This window comes from Melanostigma gelatinosum, assembly GCF_949748355.1.
Source record: "Melanostigma gelatinosum genome assembly, chromosome: 13".
Lineage (NCBI taxonomy): Eukaryota > Metazoa > Chordata > Actinopteri > Perciformes > Zoarcidae > Melanostigma > Melanostigma gelatinosum.
The window spans coordinates 15,047,176-15,065,528 of record NC_136646.1 but is presented as its reverse complement, the minus strand read 5'-3'; the positions used below and the strand labels follow the sequence as shown (position 1 = coordinate 15,065,528).

General features: G+C 41.8%; 3 protein-coding genes across 3 annotated transcripts in view; all 3 read right to left on the bottom strand.

Annotated features, from left to right (window-relative positions):
• Nucleotides 1-4: 4 nt before the first annotated feature.
• Nucleotides 5-2,302, bottom strand: LOC306787244 (C-signal-like). The gene is made up of 6 exons (XM_079282338.1): nucleotides 1,881-2,302; nucleotides 1,207-1,261; nucleotides 851-1,038; nucleotides 601-762; nucleotides 393-503; nucleotides 5-177 (listed from the first exon to the last, which is right to left on the bottom strand). The coding sequence occupies exons 1-6, from the start codon at nucleotides 2,085-2,087 to the stop codon at nucleotides 64-66; spliced, it is 837 nt and encodes a 278-aa protein (XP_079138464.1). The 5' UTR covers nucleotides 2,088-2,302; the 3' UTR covers nucleotides 5-63.
• On the bottom strand, nucleotides 2,095-5,297 carry LOC306787405 (retinol dehydrogenase 8-like; the record flags this gene model as incomplete). Its single annotated transcript, XM_079282525.1, has 4 exons — nucleotides 2,095-2,099; nucleotides 3,833-3,893; nucleotides 3,956-4,143; nucleotides 5,150-5,297. The coding sequence occupies 4 exons, from the start codon at nucleotides 5,295-5,297 to the stop codon at nucleotides 2,095-2,097; spliced, it is 402 nt and encodes a 133-aa protein (XP_079138651.1).
• Nucleotides 5,298-7,881: 2,584 nt separating this feature from the next.
• kcnt2b (potassium sodium-activated channel subfamily T member 2b) overlaps nucleotides 7,882-18,353 on the bottom strand; it is a gene marked incomplete at both ends in the record, with an annotated part of 29,897 nt that continues 19,425 nt past the window's right edge. The window contains 16 exons of the mRNA XM_079282524.1: nucleotides 7,882-7,999; nucleotides 8,100-8,184; nucleotides 8,946-9,291; nucleotides 9,607-9,735; nucleotides 9,819-9,902; nucleotides 10,007-10,108; nucleotides 10,741-10,852; nucleotides 10,934-11,068; nucleotides 11,243-11,314; nucleotides 11,795-11,967; nucleotides 12,049-12,154; nucleotides 12,245-12,569; nucleotides 12,969-13,222; nucleotides 13,298-13,450; nucleotides 14,688-14,744; nucleotides 14,892-15,000. Coding sequence (XP_079138650.1) covers nucleotides 7,882-7,999; nucleotides 8,100-8,184; nucleotides 8,946-9,291; nucleotides 9,607-9,735; nucleotides 9,819-9,902; nucleotides 10,007-10,108; nucleotides 10,741-10,852; nucleotides 10,934-11,068; nucleotides 11,243-11,314; nucleotides 11,795-11,967; nucleotides 12,049-12,154; nucleotides 12,245-12,569; nucleotides 12,969-13,222; nucleotides 13,298-13,450; nucleotides 14,688-14,744; nucleotides 14,892-15,000 — 2,360 coding nt within the window. The remainder of the gene's footprint in view (nucleotides 8,000-8,099; nucleotides 8,185-8,945; nucleotides 9,292-9,606; nucleotides 9,736-9,818; nucleotides 9,903-10,006; nucleotides 10,109-10,740; nucleotides 10,853-10,933; nucleotides 11,069-11,242; nucleotides 11,315-11,794; nucleotides 11,968-12,048; nucleotides 12,155-12,244; nucleotides 12,570-12,968; nucleotides 13,223-13,297; nucleotides 13,451-14,687; nucleotides 14,745-14,891; nucleotides 15,001-18,353) is intronic.

The following is an 18,353-nucleotide window of genomic DNA, read 5'->3' as shown; positions in this document are numbered from 1 at the left end:
AGTATTGGTTTATTTCACTTGTGTTTAGTGATTGACTGCAGTTTATGAAGTGGTTGCTTAAAGCTACCAGGGGAGGGTATTGCCCTGGTAGCTCAGGAAGGCTCCGTTCTGCTCCTCAGTCAGGGAGGCCATCACAGTGAGCATCCCCTTCACACTGTCCGGAGCATCGATCTCCCCCTGGTGGTCGGAAACGCACAGTTAACACGAAGGCTCGCACAGCTGAGTTATGAATCTAATGTTTGTACTCACAGACCAGTTATGGACTCACTCTACCTATAAGTGGTTCAAATCTTTACTTTAAGTCATATGGCGTGATGTTAATGTTGTGCTTCTCAGTTAATAAAGTAAAGTGTCATTCAGAGCTTCCTCGACATTGTTTCCTGCCGACTCACCTCCTCTCCACCCATGTCAGTGCGCACCCAGCCAGGGTGCATCATAGAAAACAGGATCTCATCCGTCTTCATCTCCTCTGCAGCACACAGCATCAGCATATTCAAACCTGCCTGAGGAGAGAAGAGGGGGGACAGATGAACAGCTGCACTTACAATTAAGATGAAGCCATTGAGTAGCAGGTCACAGTGTTAACAGGTTGTCACTCACTTTGCTGACGCGGTAGGAGACGGCACGGAAGTGGACATATGACTGTTTTACAACTTCCATTGAACCCAGAAATGAGGTGATGCTGACGACGGCTGCTTTGCTGCTGGACATCCCTGGCATCCCACTGGCCTTCGCTGCTGCACGAAGGTGAGGCAGGAACTCCTAAATGATGACCACCAGCAAGAAAGTCAGCAAGAGGAAACTTGAACAGTGTTAAGAGTTCTGTGTGTCAGATCTTCCTCTCCCTTACTTTAATGATGTTCATAGGGCCGATGACATTGGTGTTGAAGGTGTTCTGCATGTCTTCAGTCGTGGTTTCCTGCAAGTTGGCTTTAACCAGCATGCCTGCGTTGTTAATCAGCAGGTTGAGACCCCCCGTCCCGACCACAGAGCCCACCTGCTTCGCACACAGTTTAATGCTACAGAGGTCAGTGGCGTCTGACAGAGAGAGAAGGAAAGTGGAGCATCAGAGGTGGTCAATAGCAGACAGTCAGATAAATATCAAGAGCCGTGAGCTGTTCATAGAGTCGAGGCCGGTGCGCGCCAGGACAACAAGGGAGCAGGACGGAGGGCTCAACACAATGTAAGACAAGAGAGAGCTTGTACCCAGACGGATGACAACGATGACGTCAGGGTGCTTCTTTGCCAGTGTTTGCAAGGCCTTAACATATACAGAGAAGACAACTTAGTCAATTTAATCTGCAGAAAGTTTTTTCACAAAGAATCACTCAAAAGCACCACTTCAAATCTGGTTTCTTGAAAATAGGTCATTCATCATGAAAAAAGCATAAAAACAAATAATCATGAGGTATAATGACATACATTTACTCGAGTACTGTTCTGAGATACTTTTCTTGAATATTTCCATTTTTCTGTACGCCACCGCATTTATTTGCTAACTTTAGTTACTTTGCAGATTTAAATGAATACATTTGAGCTATCAAACAGTATAAAAGTCATTGAAGTCAGCGCCAGCTTTACCAACTGCAGAAATAAAGTCATGCACACATAAATGAATCACTCCCTATTCAGAAAAAAATCTATTTTGCATGAATGCTTTTGGCAATTTTTGATAGGAATAGGAGTTTTGCTTTATTTTTTACATCTTCTACTTATGCAAAATGTCTGAATACGTCTTCCACCACCGCTTTCATCTATGCAGGATTCTTGCTTCTTCTAAGTCATGCAATATTATGGTTTGCAAACCTTTTTCTGATGTGTTTTTCTTTTCTGTTGTATGTTGAAGAGCACAATGAGTCAAAGAGGAAGTAAAGACTCACCTCAGCCCTGGGTCCAGCTGGTTCCCTGCAGCAGGCGAACAGCTTTCTCACTGGACGGGAGCCCTCAACCATTTGCTTAACCATTTCCAGGCCCAGGCCTCTGTTGGCTCCTGTGATAAGCACGCTGACTGCTTGAGCTGCCATTTCCCCTTCCTCAGTTTGTAATTCTTCGTCTGAGCTCTTGCAGAAAGCCTCTGTTTTTAACATGTGCTCGTTAGCCTGGCCACACCTACATGCTCAGCTCACAAAGAGTGTGTATACTATCCAACAGCCCCAACGCAAAAAGTAGGTGACTTAGGCCATATCCACACTAGACCGCGTCTCGTTGGATGCAGAGTTCTCAAATAGAACCGATCTCCGTCCACGCGGGAGTTTTCAGCATTATTGGAGCATCCACACGGCAGCCTTCAAGGCGGACAGCACATGACCATTAACGTACACTGGGCATGCGCGTGATGGTGTAAACAGGAAGTGGATTGCTTGCTTTGTTAAAAAAGAAATATGACAGAGTAATAAAGTAGTCTTTAATAATGAAAGGTTGTATTTGATACTTAAGATCTTCCTCTATAAACTCAAACAGACAGTTCGTGGAAAGTTTTAGAAGTTTTATTTTTCAGATGTAGTTACAGCGCTGCGGGTCTGTCTGTCTCTCATATATATATATATATATATATATATATATATATATATATATATATATATATATATATATATATATATATATATATATATATATGAATATATATATATATGAATATATATATATATGAATATATATATATATGAATATATATATATATGAATATATATATATATATATATATATATATATATATATATATATATATGAATATATATATATATATATATATATATATATATATGAATATATATATATATATATATATATATATATATATATGAATATATATATATATATATATATATATATATATATATGAATATATATATATATATATATATATATATATGAATATATATATGAATATATATTTATATATTCATATATATATTCATATATATATTCATATATATATATATATATATATATTCATATATATATATATATATATATATATATATATATATATATATATATATATATATATATATATGTATATATATATATATATATATATATATATATATATATATATATATATATATATATATATATATATATGAATATATATATATATATATGAATATATATATATATATATATATATATATATATATATATATATGAATATATATATATATATATATATATATATATGAATATATATATATATATATATATATATATATATATATATATATATATATATATATATGAATATATATATATATATGAATATATATATATATATGAATATATATATATGAATGAATATATATATATATATATATATATATATATATATATATATATATATATATGAATGAATATATATATATATATATATATATATATATATATATATATGAATATATATATATATATATATATATATATATATATATATATATATATATATATATATATATATGAATATATATATATATATATATATATATATATATATATATGAATATATATATATATATATATATATATGAATATATATATATATATATATATATATATTCATATATATATATATATATATATATTCATATATATATATATATATATATATATATATATATGAATATATATATATATATATATATATATGAATATATATATATATATATATATATATATATATATTTATATATTCATATATATATTCATATATATATGAATATATATATATATATATATATATATATATATTCATATATATATATATATATATATATATATTCATATATATATATATATATATTCATATATATATATAAAAACATTTTTTTTTTTTTGCTGCTGGACATCCCTGGCATCCCACTGGCCTTCGCTGCTGCACGAAGGTGAGGCAGGAACTCCTAAATGATGACCACCAGCAAGAAAGACAGAGTTCTGTGTGTCAGATCTTCCTCTCCCTTACTTTAATGATGTTCATAGGGCCGATGACATTGGTGTTGAAGGTGTTCTGCATGTCTTCAGTCGTGGTTTCCTGCAAGTTGGCTTTAACCAGCATGCCTGCGTTGTTAATCAGCAGGTTGAGACCCCCCGTCCCGACCACAGAGCCCACCTGCTTCGCACACAGTTTAATGCTACAGAGGTCAGTGGCGTCTGACAGAGAGAGAAGGAAAGAGGAGCATCAGAGGTGGTCAATAGCAGACAGTCAGATAAATATCAAGAGCCGTGAGCTGTTCATGGAGTCGAGGCCGGTGCGCCTATCTATCGAATACATAATTATGTATAGATAGATACTTTATTCATCCCCAGGGGGAAATTAGTTTGTTACAGCAGTAAAGATATACTTCAGCCGCAGATATCCATTGTTTCAGACATTCATAGATTGGTTCTATCAGAAAGAGTGTGATTTTGCTCTGTAGTTTTGCTTATATTCAGTATATGATAACACAAGAGACGAACTTCAGGGTTACAGTGAAATTTGTTCAAATATGAACGCTTCTCAAATAAAGAGAGAGAAATAATTTTTCTGCTTGTAAAGGAAAGACGGATAAACTAGCTTTCATATCCGCGTCACTCCCAAATCCTAATTCTTAAAGGGACTGCAGACAATGGATGGAGAATGGACCTGACAGTGTCAACTTTATATCGTTCAGTATGATGATCGGGCTATTGGATTGTAATTTGAAGGGGGAGAAAACATACAAACCAGAACGCACGCACATATGTAGCATGTTAGGCCTAACGACGCCCCTGATTCTGCCCTTCGGAGATGTCCTCCTCCTCTCTGAACTTTCACTTCGACACTTTGTATCCATTGTTGACCTGCGTGTCACCAATGGATACAAAGCTGAGGCGGCCTAAAGAGCACATATTAATATTCTTATTGCGTTGTTTCTGCACGCTTTGTAAAGGGTATATATTGCATAACTTTGTAAATGTATACTTTATTTATAATGTATATTACCTGTATTCTGTTTTTAGGTTGACTTTGTAACATCTGCCTTGGAACTACAGATGAAAAATAGCCTCTTGGCTAACTCTGGCGCATTCACAGCAATGTTTTTATTGATGTCCCATATCAATAAACCAATGAATTAAAAAAAAAAGAAAAACAAAATAAAGAATCTGATCATCAACGAGGGAAAAAGATCCACTACACGACTCACCTCAGCCCTGGGTCCATCTTCCCTGCAGCAGGCGAACAGCTTTCCTACTGGACGGGAGCCCTCAACCATTTGCTTAACCATTTCCAGGCCCAGGCCTCTGTTGGCTCCTGTGATATACACGCTGACTGCTCGAGCTGCCATTTCCCCTTCCTCAGTTTGTAATTCTTCGTCTGAGCTCTTGCAGAAAGCATCTGTTCAATGTTTGGTCGTTAACCTGGCCACACCCACATTCTCATCTCAAAAAGAGTGTGTATACTATCCAACAGCCTTGCCATACATTAAAGAAAGATAATCCCAGGAGGCAAACAAAAGGCAACTAAAAAAACAAGCACCAACAGTGTATGGAAGTTTCATGTCAAGCAGAATCTGCTGGTGTCACCTTCCTGACCCACAAGGCCCTCTCAAGCACTGTGAGAGTCTAGTTCTTCGACTTCTCCAGGCCTGCTGAGGGGCCGTTCCTCTTCACTGTTCCGGTTCAACTAAGACAACGAGGAGGAGTAGCAGAGGACTGATAGAGAGCTGTGGTGCAAAAATCAACTCAAGCTTAACATCAGCGAGACCAAAGAGCAGGTAGTGGAGCACCAGAGGAACAGGAAGCCCACTGTTTCCAGTTATCATCCAGGGAAGAAGGTGGAGAGGGCGGATTCATACAAGTACTTTGAGGTCCAAATCAATAAAAAAAATGGACTGGCCACAACAAGCTGTCTTCGGGAAGGGACAGAGCCGACTCCGATCTTTCAGCGTGCAACAGGCTCCTACAGATCTTCTGCCAGTCTGAAGCATCCAGAGCACTGGTCTTTGCTGGGGTGGCAAGTCCGGCAGACTTCCGAGGCTGGTGATGAGGGCCAGCTCTGTGGTCCGGCTGGAACTGGACGGTCTTCAGGTAGTGTCGGAGATATAACTCTTATTACTTTTGTACTTTCTCTATTTATCTGCAGTTATTTCTATATCCTTGTGCTGCTATCGGGAAAAAAACAGATACGATGAGATAAGATAAAGGCTTATCTCCTCATATCTCCTGCAGCAGTGTTGTGTGGTCTTTGGTGAGCCATGGGGACATTACGCTCAAGGAACTCGAGCCATTTAGTGTGATACACAAGTATCGCGGCAAAAATAGCTCAGGAACGTGAACTTGCCGAAACCCACAAAAGACCCACTGTCTCAGACAATCAAATTCTAACAAGTGTAATCGTTCGAAAAGATATAGCTGCACAAATTGACACCACAAAGGCAACAAAGCAATGGCAAGCTATGATGGCTGACTTTAATATATACATATTTGTATCTGTTATATTGGCACTGAAGCTACAGCGGTGGTGTTGGCAGGGTCGCAGGTTAGCATTCAAACCACATGGCTGCCCCGTTTCTGTGTGAAACAGCACATTCAGACTTTCTGACAAAAGTTTCCTTTTGGCAAATCCTTGGGAAACAAACAGCATAAATGTCCACCCTAACAGGTAATGCACTTTAATATGACAGATTAAAATCTCAGGTTCCATAAAACAAATGAAAATCTATTGAATAAGACCGATAAACGAGCAGAATAATCTCACTCTACAGACACATTTTCACTTGATTTCAGATTTTGTTTCTGCCTGAAACCAAATTATATTCTAGATTTAAATTAAATTCTTGATTAGCAAACGAATTACTTGTTAAAGTGGATATTTATTGTGCAATAAATACAGCAACTATATAATTGCCAAGTTTATGAATCGGCCCTAAAACAGAGCTGAATCGAAACCTCTCTGAAACCATTTCATCATAAGCTTATTTATTTATTGCAGGGCTATTGTACTGGATGGCGTTATGTCATGGTGTATGTTTCTGTTATTTTGTCTGTCCCTTGCATCTCCAACATGCATATCAGAAAAAGCAAGCTGGTGTCAGGACGGCTCACACTGACTGACAGAAGCAGAGAGGGCGGGACTTTAAGAAAACAACAACAGGCGAACAGTAAACTCAAGAACAGGCTTGTTCTGAGAGAACTCGCATCACTGGAAACGGTAACAGACTTCTGACAGCAATGAGACTGAATGCCCTGGCCTGACGATGCATGCTGTCTGTCTACTTCTATCAATTATTGAGACTGGTGCTCTTTGGATTCCTCCGCTGCTGGTGAGGGACAAACTAATGTGTGCGTTTGACTGTGAAAGCAACCGGTAAAAACAAAAAAAGGCTTTATGAAGACCAACAAAAAAGGGGATGTGTGCTCTGTAGTGTCACTTTAAAATACGTCAAACAACATTAAGTCTGACAAAACACACCTACGACACAGAAATACACATTCCTTGACTTTCATTTGGCAGCCGAGTCCTTTCGCTGTCCTGATAAAAAGTGTCTTGCTCTTGATCCATAAGCATACACGTACTCATTCACACACTTGCACATACGTACAATACACACACACACACTGCACATACATGATGCAGTGCATAACATGCACATACATAAATACGTACAGTTATTCATTAAATGCACTTCTGTGTCCGCAGCTCTCCGCTTTGAAAATAGAAAGGTGCATAAACAAAACATTCCCATCGTTATAGAAAGGGTCCATGCAACACCGGCACCTATCAGTTCACCCTGGCTGAATGTGGAGGAAATATGAGGGCCATGTGCCAGCTGGCTGCATCCCTTTCCATCTCACCATTTCTTGATTTTTGAGTCTGTTATTGTCTCGCTGGCAGTGTTCTGACAGTATATTTGTCTTTTTGTTTGTCTCTCACAGATGGGTGCTGTCCTGTGTGTCGAATCTGTGGCTCTCCGAGATCCCTGCGCTGCACTTCCTGCTGCTACCCTGATTGGGTACCAGAGAGAGGGGGTCTGGCCTGATCAGGTACCTGCAGATGGGGCACAGACAGGGGCGGCAAATCCTGTAATAGTTTTCATGCCGTGTTCATTTTACAGTGCTATCAATTACATTTGGCGTTGTGTACTCACACGACATCGTGCAGCTCTAGTCTGGTGTCTGGAGAAGGGTTGATGAGGATATAAGACAGTCTGTTCCCTTGGTCTGTCATCCCATCTGGCGCAGGAAGAAAAGAGGTGAGTGATGCAGGAATTAAAATAGGCACAGGATATACAGCCGGCTGTGCAACATCCGTACACATCATAGAGGCTTCGTTACTGTGATTCACAGTACAGGAAGACAAACCTAGACGCAAGCAACAACGACAGAGGTGGAAGAAGTACTCAGATCCTATCCTAAGTAAAAGTAGCAATACTGCAATGCAAAAATACGTTAATACAGGACAAAATACAGCATTCAAAATCTTAATTATTTAAAAGTACAGTGAGGACAGTAAAATGACTACAGTACGTATTACTAGCAAAGTATACCTCAAGTATCAGAAGTATTGCTGATTCAAAAAGGTTATATATAAGTATAAATAACATGTATTAATTGTGCATGTTGTAGCTGGTTGAGGTGGAGCGAGTGTTAACTACTGTAAGGTGTCACAAGCGAAACAATTTGGGGAACACTGGATTAAGCTTCAACAGTGCATTGTATTTCATAAGCTTATCGTTTTTTAAATGCATGCCAATCGTCATTTGTAAAGTAAATAATAACTATAGCTGTCAGATTAATGTAGAGGAGTAAAATCACAATGTGTACTTCTGAAACGTAGAAGTATGAAGTAGCATACAATGGAAATACTCAAATACAAATGTAGATCAACATTGTACCCGAGTACAGTTCATGAGTAAATGTAGTTGCATTCAACCACGAGTAAACTTGAGATTAAGAGAAGCATTCATTCATAAACAAACTACATATGGACGTACTGAATCCAGTTGGAGAAAGGCCCAAGTGTTTCATCCTGGTTTTCACCAGCGCGTTGAGTTCCTGCCTCTCAGAGCGTCTGAACAGGGTCAGTCTCTGCTGGTTGATCCTCTCTGCAGCACTGCCCGGACCCCCCTTGGCCCCGCTGGAGCCCCGCCCCCCCTTCCTGCTCAGCCGCCGTGCCCACTGCATGCTTTTCCTCCGGAGCAGCGGGTGGTCTGAGGAGTGGGAGGAGGTGGAGATGGGCTCCGAGGAGGTGCTGTTACGGTGAGCACTGGTGCGGGACAGCAGGGGCTCCCTGGGTTCTCTGGTGTCCTCGTAGTCCTCCACTGTGATGGATACCTGGGACTGTGACATACACACACACACACACACACACACACACTGATATTCACATACACACACGCGCTTTTAATCTCCTTCCAACCCACACAGATTTTAATGAGTCAGTTCTTCACCAGTGATGTCTGTGATTTCGCTTAAAGAAGAGGAATTAATACTTTCTTATCATTCTTTAAATGAATGATGACCGAGATACACTCTGTTGCATGTGATGAATAATACAACATTCTTAAGCATCTTTTGTGTAGCCGACATATCCGCCACGGCCCCAGAAGCTTGTTAATTTAAGTGGCCATAAAACTAGTAACAGCAGCAGCACACCTCAGAGACGGGAAGCTTATGTGCCTCCGTCCGATAGATGCCGATGGGGATGTCTCCGGTGGAGGAGCACAGCTTCTGGTAGAGCCTGCCGTAGGTGCGGATCCACAAGTCATCCTCTGTGATTTTCATCTGGAAAACACAATAATCAGCCTTTGAAGCCACTTCAGAGTCCAAACAGTCTGAATTCATGCTGTTTGTGTCGGGGCACTCACAGCACAAAGGAAACCTGAGCCAGGCATGGAGTCCAAACCCAACAGCAGCCTGGTGATGGAGATCATGTAGTCCTTCACAAATGACTGGCAGGAGAGCACGGTATACAAGTCAACAGAAACAGACCATATTTGGCATTTTGCCACATTTCGCTTTTTCAGTGAGGGTGAAGAGTTTGTGCTCCAGATACCTGGTAGAGGAGAGTGTCCAGCATGCTGACACTGAACACCTTCCCTGCAGAGAAGGGCAGGCGGAACATAAACACCAGGTTGGATCCCTTCTCCCTTTCCTTCTGCAGATCAAACACACACACACACACCGATTTTTTCCTGATTACACTAGTCTTGGTAGACATGAAAAGTAGTTATGCAAGTTTTTGTAAACATCATCGTTGGACCTGCACCCATACAACTTTTTCTTTTCTTTCTTATTTATTTTCAAGCATCTATTCAGGATTCATTGGACCGAATGCAACGCAACATCTCTACAGCTTCAGGAGTTAGCTTCCTAAGAAAACACACACAAACATACATTGCCCAAACAAAGAACAAGCTAGCCAGAAGTCCTTCCTGCTGTGAGGCAACCCTGCTAGAAATGTCTATGTTATGCTAATCCCAGATTTAAATCAATTTGAATATGACAAGAGTGACAAATTTACTTATTTGTGAATAAATGTTGGCCGAGGGGAGAACTCATAAGCTGCCACACAGAGAGCAGCATTAACAACACCAAAGGCTATAATCAGTCACAAATGTTCACTGCAACACTTTACAGTGGATGCATTTCTAATATCACTGAGAATACCAAATAAAAGATGGCTTTCATGATGAAAAACAGTCTGCCGTCATTGTTTTTTGTCATTATGAGGGTTGAGGACAATGAGAGATTGACAAAGAGGGGGGTTTGAGAGTATGAAGCTTTTACCTTTTCCAGTTTGGACAGAGCCAGAGAGTAGTGGTCTTTGACTTTGAACTGCATAAAGCGCATGTTGGCTGGGTGGGTGAGCTCCGTGATGATACTAAGAGCTGGGAAAAGTCTGAGATGAAGAAAAAACAAAATAAATACACTCAGTTTAAGATGTGTGAGATATTGCAGAGCAAGTTTGGGCAAAGCAGACCTGAAGAGGGTCTGGACATTGACGATGGTCTTCGCGTCAGCCATGTAGTCCTCCTCTGCGATCATGGAGCTCTCTTTGTCAACCACCACCATGGTGTCGGCGAAAGTGACTCCGCATCGCAGCAAACTGTCCAGACTGAGAGAGAAGGACGGGCAGGAGGGGGGTATGAGATTAGTGTTGAAGGGCAGTGCGAATAAATCAAGGAGTAAGTCATCTGAGAGGTTTACATGAATGAAGATTCAGGAAATACTAGAAGATGAAAAAGATACATGAAGAAATCAGCGTGGAGCCGTGCGTGGTCTCTCTTACTTGTCGATGGAGCCCACTGTGTAGAACACCATGGGGAACCAGCAGATTGCCTCCAGGAAGTCTGCTTCAGGTCTGAAACAATCAACCAACAAATATACTTGAGGTTCCCACCAGTAGAGAATTATATGTTCCATGATGAAGAGCGAACGTCCCCACAGAGACTGAGAAATACAACACAAACTGCCTGCAGAGAAAGCTGAAAATAACAGCACTACACTGGAGTGACTCAGCATTTTATTGCCTTTTTATTGAATTCCACTCTCATTTGGCTGACTGCGTCTGTGTACCAGCCACAAAAAACACAACGCAGGATTGTGGTGCGCATCGCCCTGAAAGCGTTCAGCATTTCACAAATCATGTTTACGGTGACCTTAAATAGCACCGTTTCTCTCCTCCACTGGCTAAATTTAAAGAAGGAATCTATTTCACTGCGCAACCCAGATTTGTAGCGTAGCTGTTGTGCTCACAGCAAACATTTTGGGAAACATTAACGTGCAACCTATTTCAGTTTGAAGCCGTTTTCATCAGCATGGCCAAATAATGTGTTCTCACATGCTCTCCAGCAGCAACACGATGGGGTTGAGCTCCTTCCGGGGTCGGTAGTAGGCCCGGAGAGGGACAATGAAGTTGTACAGGCCGTTTCCTGCACTCTCCGCCGACACAATGATCAATTTGTTTTTGAAGCCGTAGGAGCGGGCATCCTCAAAAAGGGTGTGGTGACAAGCCTAGGAGAGATGCACAGTGGTCATGGAGGATGACAGCGATGTGAAGTGGTGAAGTCACAGCAAGCCATTTGAATCCCTTACTTTGTCCATGCGCAGGCAGCAGAAAGGCATCTTTTCTTGAAGAAGGTGGCACAGCGCAGGCGAGCTGCCGATGTATGGAGAGTTCAGCGGGTATCCCTTCACCCACCTGTAGCACAAGGGTTAGGGTTACCTCTGAACAACTTTACACTTCATGAGACTCATGAATGAGAATTCTAACAGCATCCCCGTGACTCACTCGCAGTGTCGACCCCACCAATGGGCGCTCTCGTCTCTGTCGCTGTCCTCCTTGCCCTCGTCTCCCCCCTCATCCTCTGACTGGTCTCCGAGCAGGTCAAAGGTGGGGTTGTTTACGCCGTCCACCAGCTCCAGGACCGGGGCGATGCTGTGCCGCCTCTCCTCGGCGGACTCGCCCATGGCAGGCAGGGCCAAAGTGTTCGCGCCACCCATCTCCGTCCTGGAGCCGCTCCTGCTTCCTCTTCCGCTGCTTAGCACAGCGCTCCCCGGCTCCTGGCCCTCCGGGCTGCTGTCACTGGAGTCCTGCAGGTCGATGGCCACTGTGCCTGTAACATGCACACACAGGTGATCATCAAGCTAAAGGTTCAAACACGATGCACAGTGGGTTTGCACTGCCCCCCCTGATAATACATACTGTGCTGATGAAATTGAAAAATACTGAGCTGCACCGTTTCACTGTTGTCCACCAGGTGGTGTGTTTGTAAAACCACAGTGTGCAACATTTCAGTTCATTTGGCAGCTTATCAAGTGTGACTTATAATCAGATACATGATAATTCCTCGGAAAAGCTATGCATATTTTTTTTAAACACCTAGATTGGTGTCAAATGTGAGATCTGCATAATTCTGCCGGCGCTGCTGTTTTGCATGTTTAACCAACACAGAAACTGCAAACAGAAGGTCAGTGCGGGAATGTTACACAGTCTTTGTGATGATCTGACTGACCCATGCTGGCGATGATACTGTGGACTGGCAGGCGGGTGAGTCCGTGGTAGATCGTTTGGTGCACTCCCCTGGTATTCCCCCCCGTGCTGCCCCACGATGGCTCCTTGTGGCCCCTGACAAATGCTGAGTTCTCCTCTTTGGAGATATTGATGTAAAAGCACGTGTCAGAGGCCCCCATGATGTGGCAGGGTCCAGGGTTCAGCAGGATGTTGGTGGTGTCCAACCTGCGCACTCCGATCAAACATACTCCATACCTGCAGCAGCAAAGACGGGGTCAGCTCTGAACAGTGCAGCGTCTCACTTCTTGGCCTTTTCACATTCCGACTTACTTTTTGTGAGCATGAAAGGAGGCAAAGGTGAAGCTCTTGCCCTGGTATTCCCCGAAGAATTTACTTTCCTCCAGGCGGATGTGATGCACCTCATTGCCCGAGCAGCGCCGGTAGGTTCGGTGCCATTGGTCTGCTGAACATCCACCGCCCTCCCTGAGACAGAAAAGGCAGGATTCATTGGCCATGTGGGGAAAGACTGACCTTTAGAAAACGGGGCACAAAGCCTCCAGCTAAGCACCAGGGCCGCACTCGAAGTTGTCCCACTCGAGGTTTCAGATAACATCTTACATCTCTGTCACAGACTGGCTGATCGATCCTTCAATCGGCACACAATAGGTCCCAGGTGTACACACTCACACAGCATTTTTCTCTGGGGGATATGGCTCTAGACATGGAGGCTCAAGAGGTGATGCATGAAGCAAGGGTGTGGAGGCAGTGTGAATGTGGGTGGCCTGCGACAAAGACTGCATTATATAAACAAGTGTTATAGCAAATTAGCAGTTGACAGGAACTAAGTGTAAGGCAAGAGAGGAGGAGGACAAATCATGTAGCATCGTTACGGCCAATAAACCAAATGGTATCGCGTCCAGATATAGAAGCGTACTTGTGAAACACCCTGCTTTTAAATGTTGCACTCATCAGACACAAGCTATAGAGTCTTAGTATTTCTTTGTCTGTTCACAATCGCTGGGACATTTCTGTGCTTTTTGCCTTTTGATACGTTTGTGTGGATACCCTATATTGTTAACGTTAGGGTCACTTTAAGATGACAGTCACATCAATATCAAGATGTAACCCAATGAAAAGTTACAGAAAAAATACATTTTAGGAGAGAGAGAGAGAGAGAGAGAGAGAGAGAGAGATAACTGGTGGCTCCTTGTAATCAACCGCAGATTAAAACGTGTTAGGTGCTCTTGGAAAACGGGCAAAAAATGTAAATAAACATGAAGGCTATTCAGGCACTCCAAAATCTTTGAGAAACCAAGAAAGGAAATATTAAAACGCCTCTGTTATAGTGGCTCAATCATTAAAAGAAGCAACCTGATTTGACCACAGTAGGTCTTCGTCAGGGTATCTAACAAAGCACATTTACTGTCATCAGTAACACAACTGGTATAGTTCTGCTTTAATGGCCTGTGATAAAAAGTAGAAAGTATCTTGTGCATCGAACAACGCTCGGGTGCTTTTCATAGTCTGTTTTCAGCGATAAACTGAATCTAACAAGCAAAGAAAGAAACCCAGTTTCTAATTAAGATTCCGCTCCTTTCACAAAATGTCCTCATAAACTCACACAGCTCAGTGTGCGAACAATGGAGGTTGACAGAGCAGTTGGATGAATATTGAGCACAAACACACTTCAGTATTCCTGCAGATCAGATGAATCCTATACCTGTTGAGGGCTTGAAAGGCTCCTACACGTTGCTTGAAGGCCTCTTGCGGTGCCGTTCTGGGGAAAGAAAGTTGAGTGATGGTGAGGAGAATAGAAGCAGCTCACTTCTAGTCACTATATCTACTGTACATTTCACTGTCAAGACTGAACAGTGAACAATCAAATAGAAAGAGGGACCGGGAGAGGGAAGGAAAGTGAACTTACTGTCCTCTGGAGGAGTGGATCAATAGAGTGATGAGTGTCGAGGTACCGGGGCACACACAGTTTAAAGCCAGCATGGCGTATTTAAACTCTTCTTCACACACCACATGATCTGCAGACACAGGACACAAGAAGGGCAAAATGACCTAATTCGGCAAACACAAACACCGTAAAAGTTTCAACTCTGAGCCCAACAAAGCTGCACTGAATATAAATGCGCTGCTGGAAAAGACTTTGTCAGTTTGCGTGTGACAAAGAAAGTCAATTTCATCCCATTAATCCTGGTGTAACATAAAAGGGTGACGGATTATCTCACTTAATCCTTGGTGGTTTCTGGTCGTGAAGATGACAGTTTTATCTGCTGATGTTTGGATAGAGACGTGAGAATAAAATGTAATTTGTGGCGCTAAAAGAAGGGCTAATCTGTTTTTTGTTTTTTTAATGAATGTGAAACATTGAAAAATTCCCGTCACATGATCCCAGTACCAAATGTGACAGGTCCCCAATCTTTCCTTTTTCCCACCCACCTTTCAAGTGCACCCAACCCCTGCACAACAACAGCAGCAGCATTACCTGCATTAAATAAATATTAAATAAAAAAAAGATTTATCTATATATATACATACATTTAATAAAGAAAAAAAATCTTCTAAAAAGGAAAATATATAAATATATAAATATAAATATATATATATATATATATATATATATATATATATATATATATACAAATATATAAATTAAATTAAAGTAAAAGAAAAATTGAGAAAATAATTGACTGACAATGCAGTTGAGAAGTATATTGATCAGAGGCCTGCTACAGGTTAGTTACTCAGCATAATACACAATGTGGACAGTTCTCACAAACTTCTGTGGCTCTTGCAAACACACACAATAATTCATGCATTTCCATGACTAGAGTGTTAAAATGGCGGCATCTTGCTACTAAAAGGCACAAGCCAACACTCCATTAAACATTCAACAATTTTACGTTGGAAACTGTGTCAATTTGTTTTATCGAACAAAAAACGAGTCAAGCAGAGAGCCGTGTCAAAAAACACTTCATCATCCTCTTGCACCAGCTCCCTGTTTACTCTCATGGGGTCAATTTCATGTCACCACTGTAACCCACCGCTCTGGTTTTTTTGGGGGGGTGGCGGTGATGGGAAGACCTATAGAAACAAGCCAGTGATTCTGTGTCAGCCTTATTAAACAGCTTTTCAACCCGTGACTTAACGCAGCCCTGAGCCAAACTGACCAAACACAGATGCCGCTCCTCTCGTTTACCTGTTGCCACTCGGCCTCCTCTTTGAAAGGAAGAACCAACAGAGCCATTTGTGTTTGTTGCGAGCCAATCAGTGAATCTGGCGCAGGGAGCATATTTTCCCCCTGCTGTGTAACTCTAGATTGCATTATCTTCAGTGATGAGCACACAGGCATATTCAAGCTGCCTTGTTTGCCAACAATGTTGCGCTAGGTCCTAAAAGCACAATATGTGCTCTGTATTCGGAAATAATTGGGAATGAACGTCAGAGCCTGACAAGAAGCATCAGTCTCAATCAGCTGGCAGTCTGAGTGACAATTAAAACTACTGATTGTGGCTCTTCTGTTGAAGCACCACGGTTCTTCTGGATCAGAACAGTACATCATAATGCAGCTCACACGCAAACACGCGGAGGGGCTCTTGCAATTCAACCGGTGAATTTGCGTCGAAACGGAGGCTTTCACAGAGCAATGGGCATCTGAAAGCCTGCAGAGTAAAAGACAAAAACATTGATGTTGCATTTATGGAGCAACAACATTATTATTCATTATTGTTACATTCTGTTCTCTCTGTCTGTGTCTTACACACACACACACACACACACACACACACACACACACACACACACACACACACACACACACACACACACACACACACACACACACACACACACACTTCTAACTCCCAAAGACACAGACACAGTAGTCACACACCAAATTGAGACTTCTCTCCAACATCCAATTTCCAACATCCTTCTTGATCATTTCACATCCCATCGTCTTCTCTCTTTACTGTTAACCACAGCCCTCCATCCAGGAGCGAAACCAATTACAGACCTCGACACACTGTGCATACACACACACACACACGCACACTTTTCTCTTTCTGGCAGCCTCGCTCAGAAAACAGGGTCTTTGTACCCATCTCTTTAGACTCTGTTGATTCCAATCACAGACTGGTATCAAAGCTGTACGCGGTGCGCGCAGTTATTTGCACCCTCTGCAGGAGTGCAATTACGACTTGACCACAGGTTGAGCTAATTAAATCAGTGAGCCGTTATTGTTTGTGTGAGTGAGCTGCTATCAACGCCATGCAGCTACAATGAGCCACGGTCGGGAGGGCTATTGTTGTTCAAAACATAAACTGGGGAGATAATCAATCAACACTCTGCACCACATTATGTGTGGTTTCTCCAGCGCCCCATGGTTGCCTGCCCTGCTGCAGCATCACACCGACAGATATTTTTCCAATGAACGCTGAGCTGTTGTTAAGCTGCGGATCAAATCAAATCTTGTGTCTCTTGCTCATTAATGCCTCCCACCACACTCACACTTAGTGGGTATGTTCCAAGTGGTGTCAAAACATGGGATCTGTACTTAACAGTGATGTCCTTGTGTCTGCATACTGATTTGCTCCCTGAGTCCACCTGGTGACTTCATTGTTTGAGGGACTTCATAGACATGATGATCATCAACTTTGTGTTTTGTGTTCTTAAAGAGGTCTTTTACTTTTTTTTTTACCATAGACCTGCAGGGAGTTTATCATTCAGCACTGAGTGGCTGCTGTGTCAAAAGGGCATGACTTTTGTCGATTTGAAAAATGAATGCGGAGAATATCTGAACATGTCGAACACTGCGTCAATGTAAGATAACACAAAGCAATGCACATGCATGATAGAGCTTTCTGACTCCCAGCACAGGAGCGGGAGGTTCACCCTACTAAGCAAGCAGATGATGATATAATACAGAACGGGTGTAAATCATGAATTAACATCCTTCTACCTAGCAACTCCTGCCAGACTCACAAGCAAGGCCTCAGTCTGGCTGTGGCAGTGAGGCCTTTAAACGGCGCTGCCGGAGCAAAAGGGGGCGAGCTCATCTGTCCTGTTAGCACAACAGCAAAACTCCTCAAAAAGAAGGAGATTTTCTTTGCCAAGGCAGGGAAGTAAAACGTTAATCATTGATAGAGACAGCTGGGATGAGGGCGGCAAGCTAGAATTGAGTTCTCCAGGGCTGTAGGCAGGGAGATGTGTGAGGAAAGGGTGAGAGAGAGAGTCTGGTTCCTCTTCTTTCACTCGGGCATGATTGACTGTCGTCTTCTGTTGAGCAAGGAGAAGAAAGGTCTCTCAATGTGAAAACTCACAGCATCCCTCAGAGGGCTTTTTAGCCAAGCCGAGGCCAATCTGTTCAGCACTTCCT